Here is a 22,908-nt window from a genome sequence, read left to right as displayed (position 1 = left end):
GGCGGCGCGAGACGAAGCTTTGGAAGTCGGTCCCGGACTGCGCACGCGTTCGTGTTCTGCGTTACCCTTCCCCTCACTTCCGCTGAATTTTGCATCTCCGTTTGTCCCAGACGGCTACCCGTACGGATCCGAATCTAGCCCGGGAACTAAGAGAGGAGCGGGGTTCGCGAATTTACCGATTCCAGACGTCCTCGGGACCGGCAAGATGTGCTCCCTGGGATTGTTCCCTCCGCCGCCGCCTAGGGGTCAAGTCACCCTATACGAGCACAATAACGAGTTGGTGACTGGCAATAGCTATGAGAGTCCGCCTCCTGACTTCCGGGGCCAGGTGGTCGGGGCGAAGAGGGAGGGGACCTTCAGGCATGGGGGCGGGGCATGGGGGACCTGAGGCTGCGGAGCGGGGACGGGGTCGCTGTCCTCAGTCCAGCGAACTGGAAGCCGCCTGGCCGAGGTTTAAGAATAGAAGGGCTGGAATGTATTTTAGGTTTGGGATTGGAGAATGAGGGATGCTGAGGAACTGTGTGGCAAGCCTAGAGGAAATGGAAAGAATGAGGGAGAATTTAGAGGATGTGAGGGTGCAAGAGAACTACTGAAAAGTTGGGGACAGTATCTGGGAGAGCTGTGGAGGCACAACCTGGGCGTTCCCCCCCCCCCCCCCACAGGGTTCCTGGGGAAGGAAAAGGGAGAGACACTGACATTTGCTATGTATGAAAGGCTCTGAGTCCGATGTGCTTCACAAATATAAGACTTCATAATCCCAGCAATCCTATGCAGTACTCTGGTTTTACAGATAAGGGAGCTAAGCTCTGTTTCCCCTTCCCACCAGGGTTAGGTTTATGGGAATGGGAGGCAGGTTAGTGGAGCCTCTTACTCTTGGCTTACTCATGGTTTGGAGATTGACGGAGTTCAACAACGATCCGGGGAAGAGACGGACTCATCGCCACACCTCTCTAATTTCTGGCCTATAGTGGATCAACCTTCCTGTCCTGAACCTGACGAAGGATCCCCTGAAGACCCCTGGGAGGCTGGACCATGGCACAAGAACTGCCTTCATCCATCACCGGGAGCAAGTATGGAAGAGATGCATCAACATGTGGTGAGATGTGGCAGACGGTCCCCTGGGCCATGGTCTGCAGATCTTGAAGAAGATGGGGTCACCCTCCATCTGCCTTGGTCTGCCAGGCTCTCTCTCTAGCTCAGGGCTGGATATCATTCATCATAACAAGTTAGCCGTTCTTACTGAGAAACCTAAGTCGACATTAGTTCATTTCATCTCCAGTGACTTGCCTTGCCTTCTGATTTGATTAAGTGAGTCTGCTCCTTGCCCCCACTTCACATCATTACCACTTTCTGAGCTTTTACCTGAAGCTTACATATAGTTCTAACGGTGCAGTGAATAAAGAATCTCATATTTAGGTCATTCATTTGGCACATGTAGGAGTGGAGTCACCTGTCTGGATTCAGTTCCTGGCTGTGTGATGTTGGGCAAGTTACTTAGTCACTTGGTCCCTCACTTTCCTCGTCTGTAAAATGGAACCTGTCTTAATAGGTTGTAGTGACCATGAAATAAATCAGTGGATGGAAAGCACTTAGAGAACAGTGCCTCATCCATACACATTAGTCCCTTCAAGGGTTAGTTATTATAGGGGCGCCTGGGTGGCTCAGTCGGTTAAGCGTCCGACTTTGGCTCAGGTCATGATCTCACGGTTCGTGGGTTTGAGCCCCGCATTGGGCTCTGTGCTGACAGCTAGCTCAGAGCCTGGAGCCTGCTTCAGATTCTGTATCTCTCTCTCTGTCTGACCCTCCCCTGCTCACACTGTCTCTCTCTCTCTCTCTCTCTTTCTCAGAAATAAGTAAAAACCATTAAAAAAAAAAAAAGGGTTAGTTATTATCACTGACACGTGTAGGATAGACTCCTACAAATCCAGCAGGTGGGTTCAAAGGTGTGTCCATTTGTAATATCGTGAGGTGCCACCAAATAGTCCTCCACTGAAATTGTACACATTTACAGTCCCACCAGTGGAGTATGAGAGTGCCTGTTTGCCAGTACATGTGCTATCAAATTTAGGTATTTGTTACCATAGTCCTGTTTAATTTGCACACCTCTTTGTGTGAGGGAAGCTCTTGTCTGATAAGTCCCAGCCTCTTTCTCACTTCCTGCCTCTTCACCTGCTGCTTCTCCTGCCTTTTCTGTGCCTCCTCTTCCTGATGTCCCTTGAATATTGGTGTCCTGAGCTGGACTTAAAATGGATACTTCATACCGGGTATCGCCTTGTCTGCCAAACCCCCTTGGTTGGCTCTTTCACAGGCTTCACACACTCAGCATATTCAGAGCCAGTCTCTTCATTTCCTTTTCCAAACCTGCTTCTACCTTGGGTTTTTCATCTCAGGGAATGACCTTACTACTCATTCAGGAGCAAGTGGTTTGAATGTAGGCTCTGGGGCAGACAGACAGGTTGAATTCTGATGCTGCTACTTCCTACCTATGTCACATTGACAACAGTAACCTTTTCAGGCCTCTGTTCCCTCATCTAAAACTGAGATGTTAACAATACCAATTTTGAGGGGCGCCTGGGTGGCTTAGTTGGCCAAATGTCCAACTTGAGCTCAGGTCATGATCTCACGGTTCCTGGGTTTGAGCCCTGTGTCGGGCTCTCTGCTGACAGCTAGCTCAGAGCCTGGAGCCTGTCTTCGGATTCTGTGACTCCCTCTCTCTGACCCTCCCTTGCTCATGCTGTCTCTATCTCTCTCTCAAAAATAAATAAAACATTAAAAAAAAAATACTGATTTTGTAGGGTTGTGATGGTGGCTGAATTAGGTGATGCATGTGAAGCCTCTAGCCCAGCCTTGGCATACTGTAAGCAGTATTAGCTGCTGTAATTATTACATAGGTGTTTCCTTTGATATTACTCTTCCTAATGTCTAATAAGCCATGAAATTCTGTTCATTCTGCTTCCTCACGTCTCAAATCTATCTGCTTTTCTCCAACCCTATTGGTTCAGAGCACGTTGGCCTTTTTTCCAGATTTGTGAAGTAGTCTCTTACCCCATCTCCTTCTCTCTATTTTTGTCCCCCTCGAATTTGCAGCCAGACTGATCTTTCTAAAATGCCAGTGTGATCAGTTTATTCCTCTGTTTAAAATCCTTCCATGGTGGGGCGCCTGGCTCGGTTGGTAGAGCATGACTCTTGATCTCAGAGTCGTGAGTTCTCCAGCCTACGTTGGGTGTGGAGATAACTTAAAAAAAAAAAAANTTTCCATTCACTCGTTTAGGACTAGTCTTGATCCCTTGACCTGCTCACAAGGCCCTGAAAGACCGCTGAGCCTTCATTGTCTTGTTGGTAAAATGAGAAAAATGCCATTTAGATGAGTGTGATAATTAAAGGAAAGAATTATATATAAAGTGCCTAGAACATACTTGGCACTCGTTAAAATGTGAGTGATCCTTTTTCTAAAAAAGATTTTATTAAAAAAATTTTTTTTAATGTTTTTTTTTGACAGAAAGAAGGAGAGAGTGCAAATGCATGAGCAGGGGAGGGGCAGAGAGAGAGGGAGAGGTTCCAAAGCAGGCTCCACATTGACAGCACAGAGCCTGATGGGGGGCTTGAAGCCATGAACCACGAGATCATGACCTGAGCTCAAGTCAGACGCTTAACCAATCGAGCCACCCAGGCACCCCTTAAGATTTTATTTTTAAGTAATCTCTACACACGCTGTGGGTCCCGATCTCACAGCCTTGAGCTCAAGAGTCACATACTCCACCCACTGAGCCAGCCAGGTGCCCCTGAATGTTCTTATTTTTGATACATGCTTATTGACTGAATATAACTTGTGGAGGGAGGCAAGGGATCAGAATCGTCTAACTCAGAGCTTTCTCTCATCAGGCGTGATGTGGGCCTTTTTGGGGTGCTGAATGAAATCGCAAACTCGGAGGAAGAGGGTAAGTATTTTCCCCGCCTTCTCCAGTTTTATGGTTGGCATCTCCCCTCCATATTCTTTGTAACTTATCCCAGTACCTCTTGGCCCAGCCGTTTCCCTTTAGCCCTGTTTTTCCTGCCCCAGTTGTCTGTGCCCGTGCCATCTTCTTTTCTCCCCTCTGCCTCCCTCACATGGCCCAGAGTGGGTGTCCCGAGCATTTGTTGGGCAGAAGGACCTGGGGGACGCTCGTCCTTGCTCATCCTTCATCTTAGGGTGCGCACTGATTGCCCCGTGAATGGTTTAATTGGAGCTAATCAGAGCTGCTTCCTCAACCTCACAGTGTTTGAGTGGGTGAAGACGGCATCCAGCTGGGCCCTGGCAGTCTGTCGATGGGCCTCCTCCCTCCACGGGTCCCTGTTCCCCCACCTGTCCGTAAGTTTGGCTTCCTCCCCGGCCCTCTCTGCCAGCTGCCACTCCCTCACTCCTGCCCCCTTCCATTTCCCATCTCTTAAGGTCAGGGTGAGGTGGGAGCGGAGGGGATAAACTCCCTCTGTCCCAACACGTCCTCTGTTGCTTTGTTCTTGCAGCTCAAGAGTGAAGATCTGATTGCCGAATTTGCCCAAGTCACAAACTGGTGAGTGTAGGAGCTCTGGGGCTTTTGTGGGAAGGAAGTCCTGTTCTGAACCTTGGAACTTCTCTGAGGTAGTCAAGGCAGAGACCTCTCCCACTGCTCTCCTGACTAATACCCACACTCACCTTCCTCCTACCTCCTGAAAAAAGAAATAAAAGAAAAAGGGAGAAACGACAGTGTCCTCGATAGTGCCCTTGTGTGAAAGGGAAGCTGAGCCTTTGGGCTGGGGGATGGGGAGGCGCAGGGCAGCCTTCCTCATGCTCACTCCTGCGCCAGGTCCAGCTGCTGCCTGCGGGTCTTTGCGTGGCACCCCCACACCAACAAGTTTGCGGTGGCCCTTCTAGATGACTCGGTCCGCGTGTATAATGCCAGCAGGTATGTGGGGGCATGCTGGGTGCGCCCTGACTCTTCAGTCTCCAAGAGTCAGTCTCCCTCTCCCTGCTCGCCTTGGTTCCTGGGCCTGGTCCACAGGACCCCTTGCAGAACCGCATCTGGGAGCCGCTACAGTTAGACGTGTCCTATTTCCGGATCTAACCTTTACCCTATCCTCTCCCACAATACCCCTGGGCTCTGTGTGGTCCAATTTCTTCTCTTGGCTTTCCCTCTTCACCTGAACTCTGGTCCCCTCAGCTGTAGTGTCCCTGCTTTGACTCCATCCCTTAATCTTCACCACAGCACAATCGTCCCCTCCCTGAAGCACCGGCTGCAGCGAAATGTGGCGGCTCTGGCCTGGAAGCCCCTCAGTGCCTCTGTGCTGGCTGTGGCCTGCCAGACCTGTATTCTCGTCTGGACCCTGGACCCCACCTCCTTGTCCACCCGGTGAGTCCCAGGGGCTTCTGCCTTACCTTGGCCTCAGGGTTGCAGCCATGCTAGTGGTGGTGGGCATCAAGGTCTAGAAGTTCTTTGTCCTCGCGGTGCTTCCCAGGGCTGTGGGAGAAGCAGACCTAAGGTCACCGTGAAGGTGCTGAGAATGCCCTAATCTAGAGAAAGGGACAGAACTAGGGACTTCTGGAATTGTGGGTAGTGTGTATCCATGGATCATGGAGTGGAAAGACTTGTGTTTTTCAGAGGACTGTCCCGATGTTGGGTTTAAAGGAAGTGGGGGAGGGAATTAATGTAGACAGAACTTGAAATCAAGGAAATTGGAAAAAAAAAAAATACCCACGAGAACTAAGTAAATATAAAATCAGAAACTGATTCTTTAAATTATGAATAATGAAGAAAACTTTTTGGCCAGCCATATCAGGGTAAAAGAGAAAATCAGAGTATAGTATTTTCAAAGTGGGAAAGAAGAGATAACAGCAGATATGGAAGAAAATAGAAGAACTATTTGAGAATATCATATACAAGTTTAGACTAACATTGGAAATCTGAAGGAAATATTTGATTCCCTAGCAAAACCTAACCAAAGTGGATTGTGTAAGAAATTAAAACAGATGAGCTCTAGCACTAGAAGAAAATGCCAGGCTGTGGGGCGCCTGGCTGGCTCAGTCCATTGAGTGTCCAACTTTGGCTCAAGTCATGATCTCACGGCTCGTGGGTTTGAGCACCACGTCGGTCTCTGTGCTGACAGCCTAGAGCCTGCTTTCAGAGCCTGTCTCCTTCTTTCTTTGCCTCTTTCCCTGCTCATGCTCTGTCTCTCTCAAAAATAAATAGACATTTAAAAAAAAATGCCAGGCTGAGATGGCATTATGAAAGTTCTATGATAATCTTCATGTTATTTATTTTTAAAGTAGGCTCCATGCCCAACATGGGGTTTGAACTCATGACTCTGAGATTAAGAGTTTCATGTTCTACTGACTAAGCCAGCCAGGTACCCCTCCTTGTTATTTGAATTAGACCAGATCATAGAAAAATTTGGAAAACCTGATTTTTTTCCTTTCAATAAACTTTATTTTGGTATAATTTTACATGTTTATAAAAGTTGCAGATAGTACAGAAAGTTCTGGTATACCTGTCCCCCAGTTTTCCCCATTGCTAACATCTTATGTTAGCATGTTACATTTGTCAAAACTAAGAAACTGATGTTTGTCAGACTTTCTTCAGATTTTACCAGTTTTTCCATTGATGTCCTCTTTCTGTCCTAGAATTCATCCTGATGTATATTTATAAAGCTAAGCCCTAAAACTTAAACCTGACAGTAGTATAAGAAAGATGATATTTGAGCATAGATTTAAAAATCATACATAGGGGTGCCTGGGTGGCTCCGTCAGCTAAGTGTCTGACTTTGGCTCACGTCATGATGTCATGGTTCATGAGGTCAAGCCCCGTGTCGGGCTCTGTGCTGACAGCTCCGAGCCTGGGGCCTCCTTCAGATTCTATGTCTCCCTGCTCACACTCTGTCTCTCTCTCTCTCAAAAATGAATAAACATTAAGAAAAATATTAAAAACCTTAAAGAAAGGTTTAATCTTCTTAAAAAGCAGACATTGGGGCACCTGGGTGGCTCAGTTGGTTAAGCATCCAACTTCGGCTCAGCTCATGACCTCACCGTTCGTGGGTTCGAGCCCCGCGTTGGGCTCTGTGCTGACAGCTAGCTCAGAGCCTGGAACCTGTTTCAGATTCTGTGACTCCCTCTCTCTGACCCTCCCCTGCTCATGGTGTCTCTCCCTCTCTCTTTCTCAGAAATAAATAAAACATTTAAAAAAAAACAAAAAAAAGACATTCCAGGGGTATCTGGGTGGCTCAGTCGGTTAAGCGNAAAAAAAAAAAAGACATTCCAGGTGAAAACAGAAAGTAAAATAAGAATACAAAGAGATGACCTAAGATAAGAATTTACTCAGGGAAAAAGAAAAAAAGAGTATTTACTCAGAATCAGTAGCTCTCATGTTAGACATTGAAATATGAAATATTAAAGGTATTTTCTCCAGTAATGTCAAGATAAAGGTAGTTACCATTATCACTGTTATTTTTATTTTGTTTTTTATTTTTTTTAAAGATTTTATTCTTTTGGGGCACCTGGGTGGCTCAGTTGATTGTGTGACACTTGATTTTGGCTCAGGTCATGATTTCATGTAGCCCCTGTGTTGGGCTCTACGCTGACAGCCCTGAGCCTACATGGGTTTCTCTCTCCCCTCTTTCTCAAAATAAATAAACTTTAAAAAAGAAACATTAAAAAAAAAAGATTTTATTCTTTTAAGTAATCTCTACACCCAAACTGGAACTGAAAGTCACAACCTGAAGATCAAGAATTGTACATTCTACCAACTGAGCCACCCAGGAGCCCCTTATTGTCACCATTGTTAATCAGCATTATTTTTGGAGATTCTAGTGAGCGCATTAAAACAAAAAAATGTGACGTCTTGAAAACAAAGGGAAAATTATTCTTATTTAAAGATAGGATTTTCATGGGGCGCCTGGGTGGCTTAGTCGGTTAAGTGTCCGACTTCGGCTCAGGTCATGATCTCACGGTTCGTGGGTTGGAGCCCTGCGTCGGGCTCTGTGCTGACAGTGAGCTCAGAGCCTGGAGCCTGCTTCAGATTCTGCGTCTCCCTCTCTCTCTGACCCTCCTCTGCTCATGCTGTCTCTCTCTCTCTCAGAAATAAATAAAAAACATTTTTAAAAAATTTTTAAAAAGATAGGATTTCATACCTAGATAAAACAAGAGACTCAACTAAAAAACTGTTTGAGCTAATAAATTTAAATGTAGTAAGGTGACTGGATCCAAGAAACCAAAAATTTAATAGTTTTTTTTTATACCTATAATAATCATTGAGAAATTGAAGCAGAAAAAATGTTCTATTTACAGTACATACAATTATTAAATCACTAAGAATAAATTATTAAATGTATTTAATCTACCAGACATCTGAAGAAAGTTGTAGAAGAACCCTGACCTTGAACTAGAGCTGACTAAATGGGAGACATACTCTATGCCCAGACAGGAAAGTGTAATCAAGTAGACTTGAAACCAGAATTCTGGCTTTTGTTTTTCTGAACTGGGCAAAATGATATTCAGAGTTCTTATTAAAGAATAAATGTGGAAGAATCGCCAAGAAAAGTTTGAAAAGGAAGAATATTGAGGGGAGACTTTCATAAAAATTAAAATATTTATGAAGTTGCAGTAATGGAAAGTTACCACTGGCATAAGGATAGACAAACCAGTGTAACTAACATTCAGGAACAGACCTGAGAATATATGATAAATTTGGCTTATTATTGCAATAAAGAAGTTTAGTGTTTTTTTCTGTGTGTGTGTGTGTGTGTGTGTTTTAGTAGTGTTGATAATTGGCTNATATATGATAAATTTGGCTTATTATTGCAATAAAGAAGTTTAGTGTTTTTTTCTGTGTGTGTGTGTGTGTGTGTGTGTTTTAGTAGTGTTGATAATTGGCAATCCCTTTGGGAAGTCATAAAGATAGTCTTTGCTTATACTTTATATACAAGTAAATTCCAAGCAGACTAAAAAGCAAAACAGAAATAAAAGGACTAAAAGAAAGTACAGAACATTTTTTACTCATTCAGAATATTAAAATTAAAATGTTTGATAATATCCAGTACTAGCAAGACTGGGAAAGTGGGTACTTTTTTTTCTCATGAGACTATGTTGTACAAACTTTTCACAAAATAATTTGTTGGTATATTTATATTTAGTTTATTTTTGAGAGACAGAGTGAGCAGGGGAGGGGGGAGAGAGAGAATCTTCAAGGAGGCTCCACACTATCAGCAAGGAGCCTGATGTGGGGCTTGACCTCACAAACCATGAGATCATGACCTGAGCTGAAACCAAGAGTTGGACATTTAACCGACTGAGCCACCCAGGCGCCCCTGTTTTTAAAAAAGTGCCAACCTTTTTTACCCCCAAATTCTGAACTCATAGTAACGAGTATATAAGGATATCGATACAGAGAATTTTTTTGCAGTATTGTTTGTAATCAGAAAACATTATAGAGCGCCTGGGTGGCTCAGTTGGCTGAGCATCTGACTCTTGATTTCAGTGCAGGTCATGATCCCACGGAGCCCTGTGTAGGGGTCTGTGCTGATAGCACGGAGCTTGGGATTCTCTCTCTCCCTCTCTCTGCCCCTCTGTGCTCTCTTTCTCTCAAAATAAATAAACCTAAAAAACCCCCCACATCATAAACAACTGTGAAACGCCCATTTGTGGAGGCCTGAGTGAATGAATTATAGTTTATCTGTTCAGGGGAATGGAGGCAGTGGAGCCGCTGAGAAGAGTGAGATGGATCTCAGTGAACAGAGCTGAAAAGATAACTGATTTAAAGTTCAAGAATAAGTTGTGTTCTGTGATCTGGGGTCTCACTGGCACTAAAGGTAGTTACAGTTTGGTGGAAAAGGAAGAGGATGGTTCATTCAGGTCACCGCCTGCCCCAGGTGCATGGCTGACGAAGCACAAAGCTGACGAAGTCACATCCTCATGGTGGAGGATGACCCACGTGCAGCACCCTCGTGACAAGCAGAAGAAAATGCAGGAGCACAGACAGACTAATTCTCACAAGACAGACAGGGTTTGCAGCACGGGATGAGTTCTTGGGGGAGCAGCAGATATTTCTGGAAGAGAAATTGGAACCCTAAGGTAGAGTCCTAGATGATCCCAGGCCCCAGGCTGGGCAGTGTGGTGCGGAGAGGGCTCTGGTTGGGGGCAGAGCACGGCCTCTCCCCTGCTCGGCACCATCCAGCTCTGCACCATCCAGCTCTGCTGTCAGAAGTTCTTGTCTCCGGGAGGCCCACAGTGCAAGCTTCCTCCCTCTCGTGCAGTTTCATCCATGGACCTCATGGTGGCAACTCTGCTCTTCTTCCTTATTTTCTTCTATCGCTTCCACGACCCTTCTTCATTTCTCCTAACTTGGATTCCAGGGGCCGTTGGGATTTGGAAGTTTTAGTGGAAGGCAAGGAAGTAGAGTCGGGGAGGGGCATTCCTTTTGTCGCCTTCTGACTCTATACCTCTCCCCTGGGCAGACCCTCTTCTGGCTGTGCGCAAGTGCTCTCTCACCCTGGGCACACACCTGTCACCAGCTTGGCCTGGGCACCCAGTGGGGGACGGCTGCTCTCAGCTTCACCTGTGGATGCTGCTATCCTGGTGAGTTGGTCCCCACCCCTCTTTTGGCCATTTCAGCCCCCTCAGACGTGAGCCAAGAGCATTCTTCTCCAGTGGGGGAAACGATCCCGGGGGGAGGAGGGGGCTAATTGTCCATTCAGTGTTAAACGTACCCAGGGAAGGAGCGGCACCATTCAGACTCTTCAGATTTAAAATTCTGCTTGCTGGGTCACCTGGGTGGCTCATCCAGTGAAGCATCCAACTTTTGGTTTCGGCTCAGGTCATGATCTCATGGTTTTGTGGGATTGAGCCCGTGTCGGGCTCTGCACTGACAGCATGGAGCCTGCTTGCTATTCTCTCTCCTTTTCTCTCTGCACCCTCCCCTGCTTGCTCTCTCTCAAAATAAAGTTCTGCTTGCTATCACTGTACATATAAACCCATTCCCTCCTGTTTTAACAGTCCTTCCCTTGCTTCCTCCCCTCTCTGTGTCCTTGTACCTAGAGTTAGGGCAGCCCCCGTGACAGGATGGGGATGCTGGAGCGCCCGCTCACTCCCGCCCCTTCTGCCTAGGTATGGGATGTCTCAACAGAGACCTGTGTTCCCCTTCCCTGGTTTCGCGGCGGTGGGGTTACCAATCTGCTCTGGTCTCCGGATGGCAGCAAAGTCCTGGCTACCACTCCTTCAGCTGTCTTTCGGTGAGTGGGAGGAGAGCGGGGGAAGAGGGAAGGACAGGAACGACCCCGAGAAAGGCACTTGGCTCCTGGAACTTCCAGCAGGCAGAACCTTCTGTTCTGTGACCATTCTCTGATCTGGCCCTGGGACCGGCAGAGGGAGGGAAGTGCAAGTTTTGGAACCTAGAGGTCCTAGGCTGTGACCTGACTCTTTCCGGCGCAGAGTCTGGGAGGCCCAGATGTGGACTTGCGAGAGGTGGCCTACTCTGTCAGGGTGGTGTCAGGTGAGAGGGGACTGTGATTCAGAGAGCCGGGGAGGAGGTGGGCCCCAGATCCCTCCAGCTTGTCTCCCTGCGTCCCCCCTACCGACCAGTGTTCCCCTACCTTTTGTTCCCTGACCCCAGACTGGCTGCTGGAGCCCAGATGGAAACCGACTGCTGTTCACTGTATTGGGGGAACCACTCATTTACTCCTTGTCATTCCCAGAACGTTGCGGTAAGTCAGGGGAAACTGCTCTGAATGCAGACTATCTGGGGCAGTCAGGGGGAGGCAGGCACCCCCTGGAATAGGCTACTCTGAAGGATAAAGCGAAGTAAAACTTGGGGGACTTGAGAGGTGTTGTTGCGTACAATGAATGGGTGGGAGGCAGGCGACCAGTGAGAGGCCCTCTCCTGTTACTTCAGAGCCTCTGCCCTTCTTGCAGGGGAGGGAAAGGGGCGCGTTGGAGGTGCAAAGTCAGCCACCATCGTGGCCGATCTGTCTGAGACAACAGTACAGACACCAGACGGGGAGGAAAGGTGAGCTGAATGGTGAGGGAGGGGCAGTGAAAAGGTGGAGGGACCACGCTGAACCCTCCCAACCTACTGTTCTGACCCACAGGCTTGGGGGAGAGGCTCACTCCATGGTCTGGGACCCCAGTGGGGAACGTCTGGCTGTGCTCATGAAAGGTAAGGGTTGGGGAGGAAGGACTTTGCTCGGGCCACAGCCATCTTCCCATTAATGGAGGGTGTCCTGTGTCCAGGCTGGAGTTCTCTGCCCTGCCCTGGGATTCTGCCTTGTAGGGTGCCTTCCTGTCACACCCATTTCTTACAGGAAATCCACGCGTCCAGGATGGGAAACCAGTCATCCTCCTTTTTCGCACTCGAAACAGCCCCGTGTTTGAGCTGCTTCCTTGGTAAGTGCCTGTTGGGCCATCAGGTCTGGACTCCCCACCCTAGCCTTCCCACACCAAACCACATCCTCCTCCGCTGCCCGGCTCCAGCGGCCTGCTCACCTTCCTTTCCTAGTGGCATCATCCAGGGGGAGCCAGGGGCCCAGGCGCAGCTCATCACTTTCCATCCTTCCTTCAACAAAGGGGCGCTGCTCAGTGTGGTGAGTAGGCCAGGCTGCTGGGTTCGGGAGTGGGGCGGAAGAACCCAGGGCTTTGGCTACTGTGTGGCCCCGCTCTGCGGCCTTCTTTGGGCTTCAGCTCTGATAGATTTCTCTTGTCCTTCTCTGCAGTGTTGGTCCACAGGCCGAATTGCCCACATCCCTCTGTACTTTGTCAATGCCCAGTTTCCACGTTTTAGCCCAGTGTTTGGCCGAACCCAGGAGCCCCCAGCTGGGGGCGGAGGCTCTATTCATGATCTGCCCCTCTTTACGGAGACATCCCCAATCTCTGCCCCATGGGATCCCCTCCCCGGGCCACCACCTGCCCAGCCCCACTCCCCTCACTCCCACTTCTGATAATAATAATAAATTCCCCTCGTTGTTTTCCACTTAGTTATGAGACATTTTTCCAGGGAGGTGCATTGGGGTCTAGTGAAAGAAGGCATGGACTTTGGGTTAAGATGGCTGTGTCACTTTTTAGGAGTTTGGTCAAATTATTTATCCTTAGGAACTGGGTGGTTTTCAAACGATTTGGAAGCAACGCGGAGAAAATATCTACTGTGGGCTTTGGCATATAATAAACATTTCACTTTTCCCAAGTTTCAGCAGGTTCCCAAAAGGGTGCAGGGCAATAATGGGGCAAGGACTGGATCAGTATGAGACAGAGAGCATTTTATTGGACTAAGATTTGTAGGAGGCGTTGGCGCTGGGCCAGGGTGGCACGGGCCATGCTCAAGGCACCCTCTCGGGTGTGGTGCCCACCAATGAAGCCACTGGTGTGGACGAAGATGCAGCCAGGAATCCCACTGACCTGGTCCAGGGCCTCATCCCGAAGTCCCCGCCAGGGCTCTGGCAGGGGCAGCCTGTAAGTAAGCAGAAAGAGGAAGTTGGTGGGAGCAAATGCAGGCCTCGAGGAGCAGAGAGTGGTAGCACAGAAGAGGCCCAGCCTAGTGGCCCCCGCTGCCAAAGGGCTGAAACAAGCCTGCAGGGCGGTCCTTTAAGGGCCTTACCGGCTCTGGAATGAGTGGGGCTCCTTGGGCACACACTGTACCCGCCACTGTCCAGCCTGGTCAGTGTAGATAACAAAGGTGATGGTCGCCGGGGGTGACATCCCAGATTCCAGGTGGTAGAGGTGATCCTTCCAGGGGCATCCACCTTTTGCCAGTTCTACTATCTCTCCACTTGGGTCCACCTGAAAGGAGGCGTGGCTGGAAGCGGGAGCCCCCGCCGACCAGCAGCTGGCCAGCAGTCACTAATCTGTGAACCACAGTGCCTCCTCCCAGACCTGTACCTGGAATCGCTGGGCCAGGGCCTCTTCCACCAAGGCCCGGGCTGGCAGCCAGCTATGCTGGTAGAAGTCTACTCTCTGCAGAAACTCCTCGCGAACCAGATCCATCGCACGCTTGAACCCGGCCTGGGAATCGGAGTCAGAACCATGGTGCCGGCCTCAACTTTTGACTTTGCTAGGACTGGAAGAGGCAGCCACTCTCATTTCCTCCCCCAAAATACTTACGTGCCTCACGGTCCCTTCCCCCGAGGCTCTCCTTACCTCCGTGTCTTGGTTGGGCTGGTTCCATGTAGGGTTAAGCCGAGCAACCCGGGCGCTCAGTGTGGTGGTTAGCGCGTATCTAGGCTCTCCCTCCTCCCACTGGGAGATCCCATTGTCCACCGCATCCACCTCCTCCACGAAGTTCTCGTACATCTAAGGCAGCAGCAGGAGAAATGCTGAGGGCACCTACCACTTGCATAAAGGTGTCTAGGTCTCAAAGTCTGTGCACGCACCGTTTCATTTAATTTTTCCAACAGTCCCATTAGACCTCTCAATGTTCACTGGATGAACAACGGGGGAACTGGGGAATTCCGCAGCTTAAGGTCAGGCTAACCGTGCTGGGGGCTGGTATTCAGATCATCTGACTTCTAATCCAGCACTCCCTCCACTACCCTGCAGAGCATGAATCAAGGCCAATGTGTGTGGGGTGGGGGCTGCTGACTTCAGAACAAGGAAGGTCTCAAGTTCCACGAGGGGACCTGTGGGAGTGGACAGATCTCTGGCTGAGAGCAGGTGAGTCTCTGGGTGGGTTAAGTAGGCTATTCAGTGACCTGGTCAATGAAGTACACAGGGGTGTGGCCAAACACAAGTCAGGTGGGAGAGAGAGTGCTGGGTGAGACACAGGAGCTGGGATGTGGTCCCTGGGAAGCCCAGGCTGTGTCACGCGGTGGGAACAGAACAGCAGCTGTCTCTCTTGAGCCTGTGGAAGTGGCAGGACAGCGCCTCAAGAGTCTGGGGGTAGAAACAATAGCCTACAACACCAATGCGTTTGCGGTATGCAGAAAAGCACTGTTTTTGGGGAGAGCCGAGAAAAACTGTGCCAGCACCTCTTGGTCTGGGCCCCAACACGATGCTCAGTTAAAACTTGGCGTAACCTACTGTAATCACTGAGAAGCCCCTCAGCAGAAGGAAGACTGACCCACGCAGTCTAAAACCAGTATTCCTAAAGCTCTAATCCAGCCATTCATTATTTCTTCACTTGTTTGGCTCATGCTCCTGCTGTGTCACAGGGGCAGATGACAGGCAAACTGAGACAGTGAACTCAACGGCCTCTGCAAAAATCAGAGTTGCCTAAATCTGAAGTTTGACTTATTTTTTTTAATTTACTTATTTTGAGAGAGAGAGTGTGTGTACATGCATGAGTTGGGGAGGGGAAGAGAGAGCAAAAAAGAAGCCCAAGCAGGCTCTAAGATCAGTGCAGAATGCAACTCGACATTCAGTCTCTCAAACCATGAGATCATGCCCTGAGACAAAATCAACAGTCCACCGCCCACCTGACTGAGCCACTCGGGCGCTCCTGAAAGTTTGACTTGTGAACTTCATAGGAGTGGGGCCAGGTAGATGTCCTCAGAATCCCTGTTTGATGTGACGTGCGCGCCAGGACGAGTGGCCCCATTCCTTCCCCACAGCAGGAATGTGTTGAGCTGCTTGCAGGGGATGCGGATGGATCCTGTAGATGTTTTCATAATCCGACCCCTTCCAGCTGAGCTTCCCAATTCATGCGTCCAAGATCTGCTCCCTCCCCCTTCAGGGCAGCCAGAACCTCTAAGCCTTATACTCCCAAAGGTCCCAAATCCTAAATCCCAAACATAAGCAGCCTCCTCTATTGCCAAGTTGCACAACGACTGCCTATGCATGTTGGGTCAAGAAAAGGACCAGGAAATGCTGCTTTATGGTTTCCAAAGCCCTTCCCCAAGCACCACCTCATTCTCACAACCCCCCCAGGATAGAGACTGGAGAGCCTAACCATCTCCTTGTGAGATGAGCCTGAAGGAGAGGGTGCTGGGCTAGCTCTGGGCCAGGAATCTTGACCTGAGGCCCAGTCCCAGCTGGTGGAGATACATATACGGGTCATCTCTGTCCTTGGATCCCCACCTTGTCATAGATGGTGTCCACCGTGCTGTCCTTTTCGTTAGCGCCCAGCAGTTGGGCCAGCAGCTTGTGCCCGAAGTGCAGATAAACGAGTCCCGCACTGCTCAGCTTTGTCTGCCATGGCTTCCCAGGCGACAGGGAGCTCATGGTCTCTGTGAAAGACCTGAGGAGCACAAAGAGGCGGGGCTGAGGCACAGCTGCCTCAGTAAACTCAGTGTGCGCGTGCGCAGGCACGAGTGGGTGAGGACGCTGGAGCTGGGAGGACAAAGCCCAGCTGTGAAGGCTTCAGCTTTTTCTTGGGGTTCAACATGGACCTCAGCCTGGGGTCCCCATTCATGCATGCATTCAACAATAGTTTACTGAATGCTTACTACATGTCAGGTATTGTCTTTTAGACATTAGGGATTAAAAAAAAAGACCTAAGACAATGTCCCTGCCTTCAAGTTCATCTACTAAAGGCAGACAAGCACACAAACAACCAGGTGAATGCTCTAGCTACATTATAAACAAATATAAGGGGGGAGGAGGAAGGAGTGTGTTCAGGCTAAAAGATGAACTAGTAGGTGTCGCCAGCCAGACAAAAGGTGAAGGAGAAAAGGCATTCCTGGCAGATGGAACAACATGTAGAAAGGCTAAGAGCCAGATGTTTTCATGGAACTGCAGGAAAGACGGCTTGGATGTGAGGAGCGGCAAAAAATAAGCTGAAAGAGTCAGCAGGGCCAGGTCGTGGCAGGCCCCATCTGCCATATCCTGGAGCTTGGACTTGATCTGTAGGTAGTGGGGAGCCACCGAGAGACTTTAAGCGGGCAAGTGCGTGTAGAGCACTATGCCAGCCAGCGCACAGAGACAAATGCAAGATTACCTGCAGCGCTGGAGGTGAGTGAGGATGGCAGGAATCTGAATTCTCAGTGGCACAGAGAATAGGGAAAAGGTAGGACAGTTCTTGGGGAAAGAGAAACCACAGCTGTAATTTCTAACCGTTCATCATAAATTTTTTGTTTCAGTGTTTATTATTAAATAGTGAGTACATGCAAAAAGTTATAAAATGCCTAAAATTACCAACAAACAGTAACTCCCTCAGCCTGCCCTACNCTGGAGGTGAGTGAGGACGGCAGGAATCTGAATTCTCAGTGGCACAGAGAATAGGGAAAAGGTAGGACAGTTCTTGGCGAAAGAGAAACCACAGCTGTAATTTCTAACCGTTCATCATAAATTTTTTGTTTCAGTGTTCTTTATTATTAAATAGTGAGTAAATGCAAAAAGTTATAAAATGCCTAAAATTACCAACAAACAGTAACTCCCTCAGATAAAAGTTCAAGAAGCAGCAAACCTAAATTGTTGATAGAAACAGACATGTGCTGAACTGCACAGAACAAAGGCATGATGGACACAAAATTAAGGATGCTGCTTGCTTCTGGGACACAGGGGGATGGGCGGGGAAGAAGTACTTGGGCACAGACACAAAGGTAATGGTAATGTTCTAGTTCTTAGGTTGGGAGACTGGTTCTTGGGTGTGCATTACAGGTTTTATATTCCAAAAATGTATATTCTTTCATGTATCAAATACTTCATCATTTAAAAAAAAAGTGTATATAAAATCAGAAAAAATTAGTCAATACTGTCAAAGGCCACAAAGAGGTCAGGTAAAGTGAGCCCTTCAGCCAGCAACCTGAGTTTGGTGTTGAGGTCACTGGTGCCCTTTCCATGAGCACTGCCAGGGGAGAGACTGGGAGAGGACCGGCTAAATGAATGAATGGAATGAACTGGAAGGAAGGTGGAGGGAGGGTCGGCTCTTCTTTTGAAGACAGGCTTGGAAGGGAGGGTAGGAGATGAGGCTATAAATACCATGAGGGTTCCCACATTCATTTATGAATGTAGTATGTACACTTAGAAACGAAGTGAGAGGGGCATTCACTTTCAAATGTCCCCTCTGTAAAGAGAGCTTTCATATTATTATTCCCTTCTAATCTTATACTCTAACTTTTGCCTGCTGCTTAAAAAAAAAAACAAAAAAAAAAAACCGAGGGAGAGAAGTACTTAAAGAGAATGAAAATAAAACATCCTCATAATCTCTCCGCGATCACCACTTTAAACAGTGCGGTGCATATGAGGGAGGGTTTTGTTTTTCGTTCACTTCTTTTACTTCCAGACGGGAGACGGCAGGACAGAGTGTTAGGTTGCAGGCAAAAAGCAGCAGAAGCGCGGGGGTTGTCGAGAACGGTGGTCTCGACCCCGAGGAAGAAGCAGTAACATCCGGAAAGGGGCGAACAGAAGGGAGTGAGTTTCCTGAGCTGGAAGGAGGGAGCTGAGGATGCCCGGGAGTGAAAATCTGAGGGCGGGCCCGCAGGAAAGGCTCAATTTCCTTAGAAAAGCGGGAGGCAGGAGGGAGCTGGAGGAGGCAGGGGCCTGAGGAGAGGGGAAGGGGGCTGGACTGGTCCTGCGGACAGTGGGCTAGCCTCGGAAAAGAAAGATTTCCCAGGGGGAAGAGTGTCAAATGAAGCGGAAGACCACGCACGTCTAAGCTGTCACCAACCACGGGCAAGGACTGATCAGAGCTGGGGGACCGGCAGAGGGAAGGCGGCCAGTCGGGAGGGGCGAGAGGCGGGCCCGGGAGCTGGGCGAGACGCGAGGCCAGGGGGACGGCTGCAGGCCCACGGGACTCGGGAGTCCGCCGGCAAGGATAGGGCGGTTCCCTCCGGCGACACGGGGCAGACCCCCGCGGCGGACAGCTGCCTTGGAGCAGAGGAGCGCCCCAGTCAAGGGAGGTCAAGAAACGGTATCTGGCAGCTCACCTCTGGTGATGGTCATATCGGTGTCTCTGCGGGTCGTACTCGCCACCCACGTCTACCACGATGTCACAGGCAGCCAGTTTTTCGGGGTCCCGGGTCCGCACGATCTCTGCGTCCTGCGAGGGACAGGGGAGGTGAGGGGAAGGCCGGGAGCGCGGCCCACCCCGGAGGCGCTTTCAGCCGGCCGTACCCGGTACTCGGGCAGCAGGCGCAGCAGGGCGCACGCCAGGGCCTCATCGCAGTGAAAAGTGCCGTTGTGCGTCCCGATGCGCGGTGGCGCCATGCGGCTGCCGCGGGCTCGCTTGGACGGCGGGGCGGGCTCCAGGCTGAGCGTCCGGGGCNAAGCCCAGCGCCGTGTAGGGCTTCTCCCCAACTCCCCCGCCCAAGGCCCAGGGCGGAGCCTCCGAGATAAGCACTACCTCACCCCTACAGAGCTGGCTCTGGGGAGCGGCACAGCGACTAGACCACGGCCCTCCAGGCTCACCACCAGTCCTTTGCTCAATGCAAGAAAAGACCAATATTCTGCCCAGCCGGCACATTTATTAGCATGAAAACACCAGACCCCTCTCTTCCTTGACCCCAGGAAGCCACGCCCACAAAGTCCCAGGCTCCTTGAAGCAGGGTCCATCGGCCCCATTTCTGAAACAAGCTCTCAGGCCTTGGCAGTAGCCTGAGCTGCCCCCAGGGCTGTAAGCTGCTGAATCTTCTGGCTCATCATCTCCATGACAGCTGCGGAAACAAAGAAGAGTCAGACCCCCGTGTGGAGCGAGACGGGAGAACCCACAGTTCAGTTCAGGAAACGTGAGGAAAAAATCAAGGACAGGTAGAGAACCAAGTACAGTTCATAAAACTTTAAACACAGTGATTCACTGGGGGACGCACACATACTGAGAGTCTACCGTGGTCAGCAAAGATGATAACCACTGGGACATAAAGATGAACAAAATACAGTATTAAATGCTTCAAACATCGAGAAAATTACACTGTGGACAAGAGTTTTGCCTTCAGAAGAAGCGCTCTCAATCCTGATTGTAACAGAAATACGTGGGGAGCTTTTAAACAAACACTGGCCCCCAGAATCCCCACATCCCCAGGCTGACTTAACTGGTTTGGGCTGTACTCCGGCTTCCTTTATAAACTTCCTGGGTGATTCTAATGTCTAGCCAGGGTTGCAAGGGCTAGTCCTTAGTTCCGGCTGTATTTCTTTCCTAGATGTTCATTTACCCGTATCATTCTCCCATCCCCCATTAAAGAGGAATTTGCCAAAAAAAAAAAAAAAAAATAGGATTTCCTTCTTCTAAAATTCTCAGGCACCCAACCCAGGAATCTACAGTGAGTATGTAATGCACAGAATCTAGAGAATGCTACATATGGACATCAAAGAGAAGGGCATGGCTTCAATCTGGAGAAGGGGACACCCCCAGTTCATTCCATGTTCGTTATGGAGGTAGAAAGGGTGAAGAGGTGGCCCAGGCCAAGCTTACCCTGTTTCATGGCATGCTTCTCCTGCAGGGCTGGCTGGATTTTCTCCATCTGTTTGGTGAGGAAGTCTATCTTCCTCTTGAAAAAGTCCTTGGCATCCTCAGCTGTCTGCAAGGGCAGAGTGAATGGCTAAGGGGAGGCCCGATGTTGTACTCTAGCTCTTCCCCTAAACTTCCTGTCCCTGCTCAGAGGGTCATCCACGTGGTTACTTCCACTCACCTTTTCTACATAGTAGCCTGTTCCCACATCGATGAGGACATGTTCCACATCATGTAGCTTCCCAGGGACATACATCTGAGAAGCAAGGATTAAGGGAAAACTAGCCCAGCGGGAGTCATGATTCCTTGTCAGCTAACCTGCTTGGCCTTCTTTTCTAAAAAGCTACAAGGCTCAAGGACTGAAGAATCTGGAAGCCTCAGAACAATGCCTAGCCACTCCAGATGGGGGGGGACAGAGAACTCGGTGCCTTATGGAGAAAATGGCATATGCTGGAAACACCCTCCTTCCCCGATCCCATCTCCCATTCTCCACGCAGTTCTTAGAATTCTTCCCACCAGCCTTTCCAGAAGGACTGCATACAGTATTTTCCTACTGCTGTGGAGTCGTAAAAGTGAAAAGCTGGCCTCAGGGCACCTGGGTGGTTCAGTCAGTTAAGTGTCCAACTTCAGCTCAGGTCATGATCTCATGGTTCATGGGTTTGAGCCCCTGCATGAGACTCTGTGCTGACAGCTAGAGCCTGGAGCCTGCTTTGGATCCTGTGTCTCCCTCTCTCTCTCTCTGCCCCTCCCCTGCTCAGGCGCACGCGCGCTCTCTCTCTTTCAAAAATAAAACATTAAAAAAAAAAAAAAGCCAGACCACTTTCCCTTAACAGCCCCAATCACAAAATCACTAGCTAATTCCTGATGGACTCAATGGTACGTGGCCAATCGCTACTACACTACTTCTGTTGTTTTCTTTGCAGCCTGTCAGTTCTCAGCTTACAGGTGCCCTATTGTCATAACTCATTCAAGTAAAACAGACAATGCAGATTTCTTAGTAACAACAGTTTGGAAATAGCCACTGGTAAGCCAACATTGAGGATTCATACACAGAGCCGACCCCCTTGTTTCTATACCCTGCTATTCTTCTATCGTCTATGTCTTCTAAGTTATTAGTAAAAGTGTAAACACACCCGTTTTGCCTTCATATTAGAGGATATTCTCAAACAGCAAAGGGAAATAATCACACCTTAATTCTACATATGGCTTGGTGCTCACAAAGCATTAGCTGGGGGGCAGCTGGGGGGCTCAGTCGGTTAAGCGTCCGACTTCGGCTCAGGTCATGATCTCACGGTTTGTGGGTTCAAGGCCTCATCGAGCTCTGTGCTGAGGAATAGCTCAGAGCCTGGAGCCTGTTTCAGATTCTGTGTCTCCCTCTCTCTCTGACCCTCCCCTGCTCACGCTGTCTCTATCTCTATCTCAAAAATAAATAAAACTTAAAAAAAAAAAAGCATTAGCTGGATGTTGGCCCCAGGTTAGGAGAGGTACAAAGTGTGTAAAATAAGAGTGTTCTCAGAATCATGAAGACACGCTGGAGTAATGGAAACTTATCCCACCCTTTCCCCCCACCCTTCTCCGGAAGACTGGTGAGAGACAAAGAGAGGGCAGGGTGGCAGTTTCTGTGGAAAGGATACAGAACTCGTCAGTGGGACGAGTAATTCTTTCCCTGTGAAAGCAATTAAGACAAACATCTGGGGAAGGTTAAGACGTTAAAGGGAGTTGCAGCGGGGCAGAGCGCAGAGATAGCAAGAAAAGAACGGAAACGGGACAAAGGGAGCAGAGGAGTGTCCTGTACATTTCAACTCTCGGCAGGCAACATGCAAAGGGCTCGTGTAGCGGTATACAATACGTGGTGGATTGCTTTCTCTTCTCAGGTAAGGACAACTAGATTAGAAGGCGGGGCGAGAGTAGCCGGCTCACCACATCCCCCATGTCGCCTTCACGCGCCTACCCCATACCCTCGTTGTTCTTGTTCAGCACGTTCAGACAGTCCTTGGCTTCCACGTACTTGGTCTGTACCACCTTGAGCTGGGCAATGGACGTGGACAAGAACTCCACTTCCTGCGGAGGACGGGAGACCGGGTCAGTCTGGGTGCTGGAGAGAGAGGAAAGCACTGCCGGAGAGGGGGCTGGTCCTGGGATGGCGTGGGGGTTTCGCAGGGGAAGGCGAGCATCCCAAAGAGGAGAGGAATGGGGGCGAGGGAGTACGCGTGGGCAGAAGGGATGTGAGGCGGGGAAGGGGTGTCGGCCGCCCGTCCCCACCTGGTCCAACTGGTTCTTGAGCATCTCTAGCTGTGGCAGGTTCAGCTCGGTGATGTTAACTGACTGCGCCATGTTGGGAAGGAGGACTAACGAAGCGGAAGCCGGCTGGGCGAGCAACGCTCTAGCCGCCCCCTGCGCATCTCGATGGATGCGCCTGGAGGCCTCGCTGCGCCGAACATCTCTATGATCCTCCATCCCGGAAGAGAGGGGCTGGAGTCTTTAATGGGAGAGAGTGGCATATGATTTTCACAAAACCTCACCCGCCTCTTACAGTAAAATTGTTGCAAGCAGGCCTCCTACCCTCAAGGAACTTAATAAAAATCTTAAAAATATCCAGTTA

The 22,908-nt window shown here is 49.5% G+C and overlaps 3 protein-coding genes across 5 annotated transcripts; 1 reads left to right on the top strand and 2 right to left on the bottom strand.

The window, feature by feature from the left end:
- On the top strand, nucleotides 1–12,969 carry AAAS (aladin WD repeat nucleoporin). 3 transcript variants are annotated; one of them, XM_077753474.1, is made up of 16 exons: nucleotides 1–328; nucleotides 969–1,096; nucleotides 3,883–3,938; nucleotides 4,257–4,348; nucleotides 4,504–4,550; nucleotides 4,824–4,922; nucleotides 5,223–5,366; nucleotides 10,459–10,579; nucleotides 11,108–11,232; nucleotides 11,432–11,492; nucleotides 11,613–11,703; nucleotides 11,912–12,005; nucleotides 12,088–12,155; nucleotides 12,301–12,382; nucleotides 12,495–12,579; nucleotides 12,709–12,969. In XM_077753474.1, exons 1-16 carry the CDS (start codon nucleotides 206–208, stop codon nucleotides 12,931–12,933), a joined length of 1,641 nt encoding a protein of 546 aa, XP_077609600.1. In that variant the 5' UTR covers nucleotides 1–205; the 3' UTR covers nucleotides 12,934–12,969. The 3 variants fall into 3 exon arrangements, with proteins under 3 accessions (XP_077609600.1, XP_077609602.1, XP_077609601.1); XM_077753476.1 differs by having other exon boundaries at nucleotides 188–276; XM_077753475.1 differs by lacking the exon at nucleotides 1–328 and adding an exon at nucleotides 380–451.
- Nucleotides 12,970–13,231: 262 nt separating this feature from the next.
- On the bottom strand, nucleotides 13,232–19,127 carry MYG1 (MYG1 exonuclease). The gene is made up of 7 exons (XM_077753478.1): nucleotides 18,977–19,127; nucleotides 18,790–18,902; nucleotides 16,001–16,160; nucleotides 14,126–14,278; nucleotides 13,868–13,990; nucleotides 13,587–13,768; nucleotides 13,232–13,439 (listed from the first exon to the last, which is right to left on the bottom strand). The coding sequence occupies exons 1-7, from the start codon at nucleotides 19,067–19,069 to the stop codon at nucleotides 13,250–13,252; spliced, it is 1,014 nt and encodes a 337-aa protein (XP_077609604.1). The 5' UTR covers nucleotides 19,070–19,127; the 3' UTR covers nucleotides 13,232–13,249.
- Nucleotides 19,128–19,306: 179 nt separating this feature from the next.
- Nucleotides 19,307–22,677, bottom strand: PFDN5 (prefoldin subunit 5). Its single transcript, XM_077753479.1, has 6 exons — nucleotides 22,569–22,677; nucleotides 22,265–22,367; nucleotides 21,941–21,972; nucleotides 20,488–20,562; nucleotides 20,271–20,376; nucleotides 19,307–19,515 (listed from the first exon to the last, which is right to left on the bottom strand). Exons 1-6 carry the CDS (start codon nucleotides 22,638–22,640, stop codon nucleotides 19,439–19,441), a joined length of 465 nt encoding a protein of 154 aa, XP_077609605.1. The 5' UTR covers nucleotides 22,641–22,677; the 3' UTR covers nucleotides 19,307–19,438.
- Between the last annotated feature and the right edge of the window lie 231 nt (nucleotides 22,678–22,908).

Source organism: Crocuta crocuta, unplaced genomic scaffold (genome assembly GCF_008692635.1).
Source record: "Crocuta crocuta isolate KB4526 unplaced genomic scaffold, BGI_CrCroc_1.0 scaffold30, whole genome shotgun sequence".
Taxonomy (NCBI): Eukaryota; Metazoa; Chordata; class Mammalia; order Carnivora; family Hyaenidae; genus Crocuta; species Crocuta crocuta.
Note: the sequence above shows the minus strand (reverse complement) of the source record. Positions and strands in the feature narration are given on the sequence as shown.